Source organism: Zalophus californianus, chromosome 16, assembly GCF_009762305.2.
Source record: "Zalophus californianus isolate mZalCal1 chromosome 16, mZalCal1.pri.v2, whole genome shotgun sequence".
NCBI classification, from domain to species: domain Eukaryota; kingdom Metazoa; phylum Chordata; class Mammalia; order Carnivora; family Otariidae; genus Zalophus; species Zalophus californianus.
This window is the reverse complement of record NC_045610.1, coordinates 44,219,994-44,232,540: the sequence shown is the minus strand read 5'-3', so window position 1 is coordinate 44,232,540 and position 12,547 is coordinate 44,219,994. Positions and strand designations below refer to the sequence as shown.

Here is a 12,547-nt window from a genome sequence, read left to right as displayed (position 1 = left end):
ACATAGTGGTTCAACAATTATATACATTATGAAATGCTCACCACAATAAGTGTATTACAGTATTATTGACTGTATTCCCTACATTGTACTTTTCATCCAGTGACTTATTTATTTTATAACTGGAAGTTTGTACCTCTTAATCCTTTTCACCTATTTTGACCTTATCCCCACCCTCTCCACTTTAGCAACCAGTTTGTTCTCCATATTTTAGAGTGTGTTTCTCTATTTTTTGTTGTTTGTTCATTTGTTGTTTTTTTTAATTCTACATATAAGTGAAATCACATTGTATTTGGATATTTAAATAGTAAGAAAAGCCTTATATATTTACCTATGTAGTTACCAGTTCTAATGTTCCTCACTCTTTTGTGTGGATCCACGTTTCCATCTGGTATCATTTTCCTTCCGCTTAAAACTATTTCCTTTAGCACTTCTACAGTGTAAGTCTACTAGCGATGAATTCTTTCAGTTTTTGCATGTCTCAGATAGTCTTTGTTTTGCTTTTGTTTTTGAAAGATCTGAATATAGAATATTAGCTTGATAGTCGTTGGGTCCCCTCTCTTCACTGCTTTAAAGACATTGCTCTACTGAGTTCCATTATTTCCAACAAGAAATATGTTGTCATTATTATCTTTGTTTCTCTATACGTTGTGTGTGTGTTTTTTTCCTTTGGCTGCTTTTAAGATGTTCTCTTTATTGATGGTTTTGAGTAGTTTGATTATGATGTGCCTTCATGTAGTTTTGTCCATGTTTCTTGTGCTTAGAGTTTATTGACCTTCTCGGATTTGTGGGTTTATTGGGTTTGCCTGTTTGGAAAATTTTAGGCTATTATTTTTTCAAAATTTCTTATATTTCCTCTCCTTCATTCACTCTAAGTACACATATATTAGGCCACTTGAAGTTGTTGCACAACTCACTGAGTTCAGTAGAGGCATGGGTTTTTTAGTGTGGGTTTTTTTAACATATGAAACACAGTTATAACTTTTTTAAAAAAATTCACTTATTTGAGAGAGAGAGAGCATGAGCGGGTGGGGCAGAGGGAGAGGGAGAGATCATCTCAAGCAGACTTCACGCTGAGCTAGGAGCCCAATGTGGGGCTTGATCTCATGACCCTGAGATCGTGACCTGAGCTGAAACCAAGAGTCAGATGTTTAACTGACCGCACCACCCACGCACCCCAGTTACAACAACTTTTTAAATGTCGTTGTCTGCTAATTGTAACATCTGTGTAGATTATGGGTTAGTTTTGATTGATTGCTTTCTATCTTCAGTATGGGTCATATTTTAGACTTATTCAGACTCTTGTTAGAAATCTACCCTCTTCCTGTGTGCTCTCAAGCCAAAGGGAGACTTTTGGGTTGGAAGGAGATACTTCTGAATTCAACTACAGATCAGTGCCACCCAGTTCTCATCTCTATCTTATTCTAGGCATACCATACCCCCTACCATCCTTACCTTTCTGTGGACACCTCTGTCCTTCTATTTATTTACAATATTCAAGAGCAGCAATGGGCCAACTGGTCCCTACCCAAACATCCAGGCCACATGCCTCAAGAATTCCTTTTTGCACAGCCCTGTGATGCCCTTGGCCTGCCTACTCAAGTAACTCCTTTACCACTAATTTAATTCTCTGTGTTTCCATGTATAGGATTTTACCTAGCCGTATGGCCTGCTGTCTCTGCCAATTCAAAAATAATATTGAGGTTGTCTGCAAGACAGTCAAGCTGCATTGTGACAGTGAATGTCTGACAAATGCCACACATTGTGGTGAGTCTGAATTGCCTCATGGTAAATTTTTAAATTTTTATTTTATTTATGTTTTTTTATTTTTAATCAACCATGATAAAATTTTTAACTAATGATGTCATTGCATTATTTTTATTCATTCAGAGTCAAATCCCTAAATCTCTCTTTTGTTAAGAAAGATTTAGTTATTTATTTGAGAGAGAGAGAGCACGCGAGTCGAGGGAGGGGCAGAGGGAGAGAATCTCAAGCAGACTCCCCGCTGAGTGCGGAGCCCAGCGCGGGGCTCGATCCCATGACCTTGAGATCATGACCTGAGCCAAAACCAATAGTCGTATGCTTGAGCCACCCAAGCACACCTCAGATCTCTAAATTTCTAAGAACTATTCCTTTGTTAAAAGTCAGATTCTCAGTTATGTTATTAAATTAATTACCCCCAACTGAAAAGTTGTTGATAGAGTGCCTCACAGTTTGTAAACTGATTTTATATGCATTAGATCTCAGGTGCCCTTTATCTTATAGGACAGGTGAAGATACATTTTTATTTTGTTTATTTTTACAAGTAATATACTATAAGAGTAAAAGTGGTGCTGATTTATAAAAAAGTGTTATTCAGAGCCTGAGACTCCCTGTTCCCTAACCAGAAGCTGCTACCTTCTAATGGATAGAGAGGGCTCATCAAAAGGAATGAGATCTTGCCATTTGCAACGACGTGGATGGAACTGGAGGGTGTTATGCGGAGTGAAATAAGTCAATCAGAGAAAGACATGTATCATATGACCTCACTGATATGAGGAATTCTTAATCTCAGGAACAAACTGAGGGTTGCTGGAGTGGTGGGGGGTGGGAGGGAGGGGGTGGCTGGGTGAGAGACGTTGGGGAGGGTACGTGCTATGGTGAGCGCTGTGAATTGTGCAAGACTGTTGAATCACAGACCTGTACCTCTGAAAGAAATAATGCAATATATGTTAAGAAAAAAAAAAAAGAAGAAGAAGATAGCAGGAGGGGAAGAATGAAGGGGAGTAAGTTGGAGGGGGAGACGAACCATGAGAGACGATGAACTCGAAAAAACAAACTGAGGGTTCTAGAGGGGAGGGGGTTGGGGGAAGGGGTTAGCCTGGTGATGGGTATTAAAGAGGGCACATTCTGCCTGGAGCACTGGGTGTTATGCACAAACAATGAATCATGGAACACTACATCAAAAGCTAATGATGTAATGTATGGTGATTAACATAACAATGAAAATTTAAAAAAAAGATAGAGAGGGCTCTTCTATTCTTGGATTGTCCAACTCTGAACTTGTTCTGAATCTTAAGCTTTTCTGTCTAAAAACACTCAGGTGCTTTTAAGTGTTTTTCTGTATACTATGTTTTATTGGCACTAACTTGATGACTTCCAAAATGTGCTTTTGCACTTGGATAGCTGGAATACAGGTCCTTATCAATGATCTAGGGTACATCAGAAATAATACTAAAAAAAAAAAAAGAAATAATACTTTGCTACTTCTGTAAGTAAGTACAGTGTTGCTTATTTTTCAAAACAATTTTTTTACCAATTATATTACTCCCTTCTCCCTTAGAGGTGGGTAGAATAGGCATGTTTAATCTCCGTTTACAGGTGAGGAAGACTGTGATCAGAGGTGTTAAGTGCTGTAGCCTAGCACTCAAGTGTCTCATTTTGCACTCTCGGCAAGCCTGTTGCTCCTCCTTTCTCGTGACCCTTATTACCTCCTCCTCTGACCCTCACCACCACCACTAAAAATACTTCCAGATCTTCTGGAAAAGAAACCCAGCAGCACAATGCTGTGCCATCTATACAAGCTGTGCACCTGACCTTCAGATAGTTGGAAGCTCTGAACAGTTCCCTAAATAAAGCAAGAAATATTAGAAATGAGAGTGAAGTAGGCATCTGGCAAAAGATTCTTTATCCCTTCTGCATGTTAAAACCTCAAGTATCATTCCATTGATTTATTGAACATTCCACATTGACATATCTCTCACACCTGGGAAATATCTTAACCTAGACCCCAGATCCCTGCCCAAATTTAAGCAAAGAGCCAGGGTGGACATAGTGGGTTTTTTTCTGTTTAGAGCTTATGTTATGTGAGCTGCAATATATGGGAGCAGAGACCAAGCAAAGGAATTGGTGGGTAGGTAGAGAGGGCATGTCCAGATGAGGACCTGCTAACAGTGGGTGTTGTCATGGGCATCTGTGATGGCAGCAAGAACACAAGCATGCTGAAGAGTGCAGGCAGGAAGCATCTGAAGCAGAACAGGATGGGGTATATGAATGCCAGGAGTCACATTAGATCTGCACACAGTTTAGCTGAGTGTCTTCCAGCCTTGACTTTTTTTGAGTACTGCACAGTCGAGCCTTTGGGGACCCATGGAATAATCCCAAATACAGTTATTCACACTATGGATGGTTCTGAGTAAATAGCTGCTTTTTCAAAAAATACCCTTTTCTCCTTTTGTTGTTGCCAATCAGAGATTCAAGTTTGAGTTTGTCTCCTCTCTAAATGGTACTCAAATATTTGTCGATTCTTAATTTATTTGGGATGTATGACTGTGGACTGACAAAAAGCTATACTATCAGTCTTTCATTATCAAAACTAGTCTCTTCTTTGTTGACAGATGAAGAATTATCTGTAAGGAACGCAGAAGGATCATTCATGAAGGTATTGAAATCCCGGAAGAAGAGCACCAGTACTGAGCTGACGATTGAGCCAGAGAAGGCATCCTCAGACAAAAATGGCGTCAGTTTAGCCTTTCTGAATGAGCAGCTAGACTTTAATGATGAAAGTGATGTTATTAGTGCGCTGAATTACATATTGCCTTATTTCTCAGAGGGAAATCTAGAAGATGTAGAATCAACGTTATTACCATTCATTAAACTTCTGTTTTCAAATGTGCAAGATGGAGACAAGCCCATGGGTCCCTTGACAAACAACACAGGGAACACTTCTCTTAAACCTGGACCCAACAATTCAACTTACAAAAATAAACTGAGGAAACTCTATTCTCTAGAAAATTTATTAGATGCAGAAATTCAAGAAAAAATTGATGAGGTGAAAAAGAAAGAAAAAACTGCCATGCTTATACATTCCGGCCTTTTCGGTCCCAAATTCAAACGCCAAATCTTTCCAAAGAAATTGGAAACTACCCAAGCACAGGAAAAGAGCCTCGCCAAGGCTGAGAGTGTAGGGAAAAAGATGCTGAGAGTAAAAAAGGTTATCAAGGGCCCAAAGGGCCTAAAGAGAAGGCACTTCAAACAAGTGGGCAATCAGAGAAACTGGCGGCAACAGAATGCCCAGCCATTTGTGGAGAATAGGGCCAAAGAAAGAAGGGTCAGTAGACCGTCCCCAAGGGAGCTGGAGCAGCTTCACATGGCGCAGAGGCCCAGGAAATTAGTGGGAGACTCCTTCAATACGGAGCCTTCGTTCATAAAGGAGCACAAGGCAGCAGTCTCTTCGTTCGTGAAACAATACTCCTTGGGCAGGCCTTCTGCCTCCACTGCTCCAAAATCCCTACCTGAGGTGAAAAACAAATCAAAAGACTTAACCTACACCATTTTTGTTTTAGAGGATGCAAATGCTAGAGTTAGGAATATGAAGGCTTCTAAACCAGTCTCACATTCCAGAAAAAAGTACCTCTTTCATAAAACTCGCTCACGTGTGGTCCACAGAGCACCCAAGGCCAAGCTGAGTCGAAAATTCAGAAAGAAAAGTCCTCTCAGTAATAGGCTGATGCTTGCAAAGAGGCCTCCATTCTCTGCCATCAGGAGCCTCATAAATTCCCCTTCACGGGAGGCTTTTTCATCTTCAGGAGAACTAAGTTCTCAGGAAAATCCCTTTCCAGAATTATTAACTCCTTCAGAGCCTTTTAGACAAAACACTACTGTAGAAAACAGTACTGCACAGAATGTTTCTGAGAACCCTATTTCTACAAGAAACATGACTGTGCCAGAACAAACCCTCTTTGAACTCAGGAACCATAAGAATCTTTCCAGTGCATATTCTACAGCCACCACAGACAACTTTATGCCAACTGTTAACCAAACCAATGAAACACGATGGATATACAACAGCACGGGCACTGAATTGCCCCCGAAGCCCACAGGCTTCACTGTGTCGAAGCTTTCAGCTCCAGGTGACCTATTTGAAATTCAGCTAAACCAGCAGCTACGGTCCCTCGTCCCGAACAACGACGTGAGAAGGCTCATTTCTCACGTTATCCGGACTTTGAAAATGGACTGCTCGGAGACCCACGTGCAACTGGCCTGTGCCAAGCTCATCTCCAGAACAGGCCTCCTGATGAAGCTTCTCAGTGAGCAGCAAGAAGTAAAGGTGTCCAAGGTAGAGTGGGATACGGACCAATGGAAGACTGAGAACTACATCAATGAGAGCACAGAAGTCCAGAGCAAACGGAAAGGGCAGGAGTCCAGTGAGGTGAGGAAAACTCCTACAACATGGGATCTGGACTTTGAGTCAGTTTAGGACATGCCATGAAAGCGCCCAAGGACAAAGGCCAGGGGGCTCCTAGTCTGGGTCTTGTCTTAGCCAGGTCACATTGGCTAAGACAGTGATCTGCCACTCTGCTCATTTAGACAAGAGTGCCACTATCCCCAGGGTAGACGAGAAGAGGACCTAACATACCAGATAAACGAAATTTTGAAGAAAAGGCTAATGATAAGATTACATAACACATTAGATTTGGTGTGTTCCTTAAGAACCTGTAAGCCGCTCATCTGAAAGAATGGGGTCTATTTTAGAGGAGCTGAAGAATAGTTAGCTTTCATCTTGTGCCTTTGTTTTCTAAAAAAATGATTCTTTATTTTTTTAGCTCACAAAAGAAGTTCCAGGTTATGGCTATAACAACAAACTCATCTTGGCAATATCTGTGACTGTAGTAGTGATGATTTTGATTATAGTTTTCTGTCTCATTGAGGTAAGGACAACTGTTAATTCAGATTTTATCTTTATAATAGATTCAGAACCCACAAACTGAAAATCAAAGCCACTTTCCCACCTACTACTACTTGATGTTCCTCTTCAGTCTGGAGGACTGAGATATGCTTTGTTCTCTTTTTGCAAAGTATATGCCAGGGAATTTTAAAGGAACCCCACTGACAGGAGATCTGTGGATTGTAACCAAGGCAACAAGCCATTAGACTGTTCTGAGACATTAAGTTTAAGGAGGCCAGAGTTGACATGATAGTAACATTTCTTCAACTCCAAATTATGTTGATTAGATGTACTCACCAGTCACTCTCAGACTACCACTGATTTCTTTCCTTGGCTGAAATGATGAGAGAGATAGTCTCCACCCTCCTGGAGCTATCGGTCATCCGAGAAAAAAGGACATGGCTTACAGATAAAAATGTCATCTTGTTGATTAATTAGATTTACTTAGCAGCTTTCTCCTCCACCGTGTAAGGTGTTATGTAACTAGGTTCAGTTAAAATACTGCAGCTAAAATCCTGCATCAGACTCTTCCAAAGCATGTCCTATTTATAGTCGCCTGTTCCTGGAGCTTGCCTGTTTACCTTTTCTCCAATCCTATAATGACTCCTTACTTTTCCCAACAGGCAGGTGCTAAGGTTTTTAAAAGAATGATTTAACAAGTTGACAGTCTTGACTCTATCCTACCAATCCAACCTAATTTACCTTATCTACATTTTCTACTGTTGTGGCAGGCCTCCATTCCAACCAAAGCAGCCCCTCACCACACCCCAGTCACCCCATGCCCATTCCTGTTTCTGTCGGTGACTTTGCCCATCTGAAATTCCCTTAATTTGCTCTGCCTGTGGAAGTAGCGTGAATCTCTCAAAAGCCAACTGAAGTTCATCTTTCTCCATAAAGCCTTCCCTGAATACTCCAGCGCTCCTGGTCCTAGTCCTTCTGTGAGATTTGTCACCATTTCTGAGGGTCTACAGTGATGCATTCCCCTCCCCTGATAACAAAAATAGGGTAAACAATTTTTTAAAAGGCAGCTCCCCAAGAGAGAAACACCAAGGTCAACACATGGAGCAGAGCAGAGCAGAGATATGTAAGGATCAAGTGGCTTCCTGGTTTATCAGACCTGAGTGAAACCTGACTGGATATATTAACTGCTAAAGAGAAACGTGTCTGTCTTCAGGAAGGTTGGTCGGTAGTAAAAACATAGAAATGGTGAAGAAGAGCCCAACATGGGCAGTGCCCATCCTAGGCTTGCCCGAGAGTAGGGACGGCACCTCAGGCAGCAGATGAAAGTCAGGCCCACTAGTGAGGCTGTGCCTGGGGGGGAGACGGGTGGATCTGGCTACTTCAGTCCTTTCTGTTAAACACTGGATTCAGCTGGTTACTTTCCTTCTAATTCTCTTCTCACCAAATAGCCTTCTGATTGTGCTTCAGTGTGCCACGGAGGCCTGTGTCCATGGGAGGTAATTCCCAACCATGTAGACACAGATGCCCTATCTGTGGAACAGATATGTTTCTCATTGTCAAGTCCTAACCTGGCATTCTGATTTTGATCAATCCTGGGGCATTGATAAAGTGAGATTGCCTCTATAGGAAGAAGTGAGTTCGCTTTTGATGAGGACAGAGTCTGATTTCTGAGCCCAGGAGGCTAGGAACTGGTGTGGAGTCAGCTTACCAAGGTCTCTGGGAAGATAAAGCATTGGCCATTGTCCAGATAGTACCCTCTGCATCTCCAGGTGGCACGTGGCCTTTGGTTTTTAGGGAAGTTCTATAAATTCCTATTGCTGTTTTTAATTTCTTAACCTTGTGTTTGTATTTATGTGGTTTCATCATTTTGCCTCCCTACTTTGATGATAAGCTTTTCGACGACAGAGACCATGCAGTGTTTTTCGTTTAAGACAATAGTAGTGTTCATAGGAAGAGAGATGAGACATTATGTCAACTTCACAACGAGGAATAAGGCAGCCTAATATTTATTTGAAGTAGCATACAGAGTCCGGCAATAGACAGACCCATGTATTACTAGGACTTCTGAAATGTTACCTTTTAGTATTCAAACCAGTGGAAGAAAATAAATAAATGGTAATAGAACAACTGCTTCATTATTGGGGAGGAAAATAACAGCAGATACCCATTCCTCACCTTAAAACAAACATATTTCAGTAAATGTAAAAAAAGAACACAACCCATAAAACTATTAGAAGAAAACAGAAGCAATATTTTTATCATCTGGTGGTGGAAAAGAGCTTTCTGACCCAACACCACAGGCAGAAACCTTTGATAGATTTGATCATCCTGTCTGTGACACCATTAGCAAACGTGGCACTGGTTTATGCCAAGCCTAGGAAGAAGAATTTTCCATATCTGATTTAATCCCCACAATCCTGTGATGACAATATTACCATCCCTCTTTGATAACTGAAAGAGGATGAGCTTAAGGGATGGCAAAACCCAAAGCAGAACCCCGTTCCGCCTGACTGCAGACCCCGTGCTCCGGTTCCACGTGTTCTGTCTCCTTAAAGATGAAAACACTGGCAAATATTTGAAACATTGAAATTCAATGAAAGCTCCCGAAAAGATTAATATATTTACTATAAAGAGAGTTTTATAAATCAATAGGAAGACCAGCAATCCAGGGAGGGTGAAGGGGGCAAGGACTATGAATGATGGGCAAGGACCTATCTGCCAGTCCTCTCCTCACGCCTTCTGGGATGTGGGTCTTGTTAACGAGGCCTCTGTTGCCTCTATGCTGGTTTCTTCTATGCTCTCCTAACATTTGTTGTCATTTATATTTTTTAATATGTATAGAATCCGTTTTGTTTTTTGGTATGGTTGAGGTGAGGGATCTAACTTTTTTCTTCTCCCTACCTAAAGATCCAGTCACTTTAAAATCTTTTATTGAATGGTTCATTCATTCTTCACTGATCTAAACTACTATTTTTATCTGGACTCTTATCAATCCAGTTTTCTTTCCCTGTACCAGTATCACACTATGTACTTAATTCCGGTTGCCTTATAATAACATATTTTGATGTCTGCTAGGGTAAGCTCCTGCTCTTTGGTCTTCTTTTTCGTACATTTCATACCTAGGCTTGCATATTTTCTCCACCAAATGTCAGCTGGCCAGTTTTTGTTAAAAAACAAAACAACTATCTTGAGATTTGAATAGGATTGTTTTGAATTTGTAGGTTAATTCGAGGAGAACTGCCATCTTTGCAACATTCTAGGAACATGGTATCTCACATCATGTACTCATTTCTTCTTAATGTCCTTCAGAAGAGTTTTAATATTTTCATCTCATAAGCCTTACCCATTCTTTGCTATAAGTTCATTCCTAGGTACTTTATGCCTTTTATTGATATTGTAAACGAGATCATTCTTCCATTTGTTGATTAGTTATTTGTGGAATGTAGGAGAGCTATTGTGGTTTGCATGTTGAGCTCTTGATTTTGTATCTAGCCATCTTAGTGACTTCTCATACTTCAGTAAAATTTTAGTTGATTCTCTTGGGCCTTTTAGGTTGTCCATAATTTCATATGCAAATATGTTTTGTTTCTTCCTTTCCAATACTTCATTTTTCCTATTGCATTGATTAGGACCTCGTCAACAATGATGAATAGTAGCAGCAATAATAGGCATCCCACTCTTGTCTTTGACTTTGAAACAATGCTGCTGCTTAGCTTTCTGGTAGATGCTTTTCTTTTCTTTTCCTACCTCTAAGAATTTTTATTAGAAATTACTTGTTGAATGTCATCTAAAACCGTCAATAAGACGTATTGCCAGCTACACACAAGATCCCAAGTTAGGTACAGTGGAAGAGTCATAGGACTATTACGCAACCGAATTCCCTGTCCTCAAAAAAGTTACCATCTCACTGGCTAGGTAAGACTTAAAATACAAAGGAATGAATAAAGATTTGGAGGCAGTGGTCATCAAGATGGGTAACTGTGATCACGTTTCCTTCCAAACAGATTATTCTCACAGAGCAGCATCCGAGGAAGGTAAAGAAGGAAGCTCAAGGTAAATATGAGTCTGGCAATTGTTAAAGTAGAATTTTAGAACTAGATTTTAGAACTCCTCTCTATTTCAATCCCCTTGTTTTACGCCCAGGACACCACCAAAGGCAGAAAGAATACTTATTGGGCCTAATGCTTTGCCTGGATCCAGCAAATTAGCTCCCAGCCCAAACCTGAGTTAGAATGAGATGGCAGAGAGCATCTGCTGTCACCAGTCCTGTAAAGAAAGAGGGTGGAGGTGGGGAGGTGTTGGTTCCTGCTGGTAGTGAGCATCAGGCCTGGCCGGAGGCCTTCTCGGAGGCTCTGGGGAAAGGATAGGAAGGGCCACAAAGTCTTAGGCTAAGAGGGCTAGTCTTCAAGGCTGATGGAAGGCAAGATATATGGCTCCTTCCTGTAAAGTGGCAGGAAAACTTTTTCTTCCTCCTCCTCCTGGTTTTCGAGCCCCCACTCTCCATTCCCTTTGTGCAGACCCCATAGAATTGTAACTGGGAGAGGCCTTAGATAATAGTTTGTCTCTTCCTTTTATAATAAGGAAATGGAGAAGAAGAAAAGGAAGGTAAATTGCCCCGTGGTCATACAGCTAGTGAGTGTCAGAAGATGGTTGCTTTCCAGTTGGGCACTCCTCCTCTGATTACGCTGTTCTTGGGCTGCAAGCTACATTTTATGTCACAATTCAGTACACACATACCGTAGAGACGTAAGCAGTTTCTAAGACAAACTTACTATACACTCTTTCTCTATAGTGTTTGTATTCAAAAAGAATATTTTGTGTTTTAGTGCTAGTTGTGACCTTTTAAGCTGCTTTCACGACATACTCACTCATCAGTGACAGCCTGCAGTGCTGAAAGTCAGGGAGCTAGGTATCTTTGCTGGTTGGACTCAGGCATTTTTCTTGGTGCGATTCAACTTGCAGGATAAAGCAGCTAGGGAAATAGAAGCACCTCTCCTTCCCCCTCCCCAGGAAGTGATGTCTATGAGGACTAAGTGCATAGGAGACCAATGTAAAATACCTCCGGAGAGTAAGGTGCTTCTGCCGTGCGACTGCACGGTTTGTTCACTGCACGAGGGCACTTGGCCAAGGGCCCAGGTGAGCGGGATGAAACTCCTGCCTATACTCCATGCCGAGCCACATACAAACATCTCCGACATTGTGGGGCCATTACAGACAGACATGGGAAAATTCTGGAAGCCCAGCATGCATGGGATTATTTTCAAGATCCCAGGCCTGTGGTGATTTTGCTTCCTGTGATTATGGACAGAGGTGTCCTAATAAGACCAGAGATGCACATTGTGAGAGGCATGGGAAATGGTATGAATCACTAATTGTCTGCGTGTGTGTTTCCTCCAAGGGGCTTCTTTCAATCCCTGCTGCGGAAGAGATGCTCAACAGAAAGTGAGAGTCAGGTAAATCTGAGCAGGGTAACGTCCTGTGGCTGGAGAGTGCAGGGGAAATGCAGAATTAACATCGTCCTTTCTGTTTTCTAGGAGGGCTTTTTCTGGAGAAGGCGGCCACTTTGGCTTCGGGACATGTACAGACCTCTCAACGCCACACGCAAGAAAACATGCACAGAAGCTGCATGACAGGGGTTCTTCTGATGAGGATGAGATTTTCAACAAGGAACCGGGGGTACCTGATTTACAATTCTTACCTCAAATGAGTAAATTATGAAAAGTTGAATAGTTCCTCTGCAGAGTAAAAGCCTTTGGTATTCTTTTCGCAGAGAGAAAAGTGAAGCCCCAGCAGAGAAGGCTCAGGCCACAGATTCCACCACTGAAGAGCTGGGTGACGAAGAGCGAGACCCTCACCGAGATTGTCATCGAGTGAGCCCGTCCT

At 41.6% G+C, this 12,547-nt stretch overlaps 1 protein-coding gene across 1 annotated transcript; it reads left to right on the top strand.

The window, feature by feature from the left end:
• The first annotated feature begins 1,651 nt into the window (after positions 1–1,651).
• LOC118356407 (leucine-rich repeat-containing protein 37A3-like) lies at positions 1,652–12,271 on the top strand. The gene is made up of 5 exons (XM_035724833.1): positions 1,652–1,785; positions 4,374–6,187; positions 6,582–6,686; positions 12,063–12,117; positions 12,199–12,271. The coding sequence occupies exons 1-4, from the start codon at positions 1,662–1,664 to the stop codon at positions 12,108–12,110; spliced, it is 2,091 nt and encodes a 696-aa protein (XP_035580726.1). The 5' UTR covers positions 1,652–1,661; the 3' UTR covers positions 12,111–12,117; positions 12,199–12,271.
• Positions 12,272–12,547: the final 276 nt, after the last annotated feature.

Excerpts from the sequence above, each read along its gene's own strand:
- LOC118356407 (XM_035724833.1), top strand. The coding sequence starts at position 1,662 with ATGGCCTGCTGTCTCTGCCAATTCAAAAATAATATTGAGGTTGTCTGC. Across the intron at positions 6,188-6,581 it reads AAGGGCAGGAGTCCAGTGAG|CTCACAAAAGAAGTTCCAGG; the intron begins GTGAGGAAAACT and ends TTATTTTTTTAG. Across the intron at positions 6,687-12,062 it reads TAGTTTTCTGTCTCATTGAG|GGGCTTCTTTCAATCCCTGC; the intron begins GTAAGGACAACT and ends GTTTCCTCCAAG.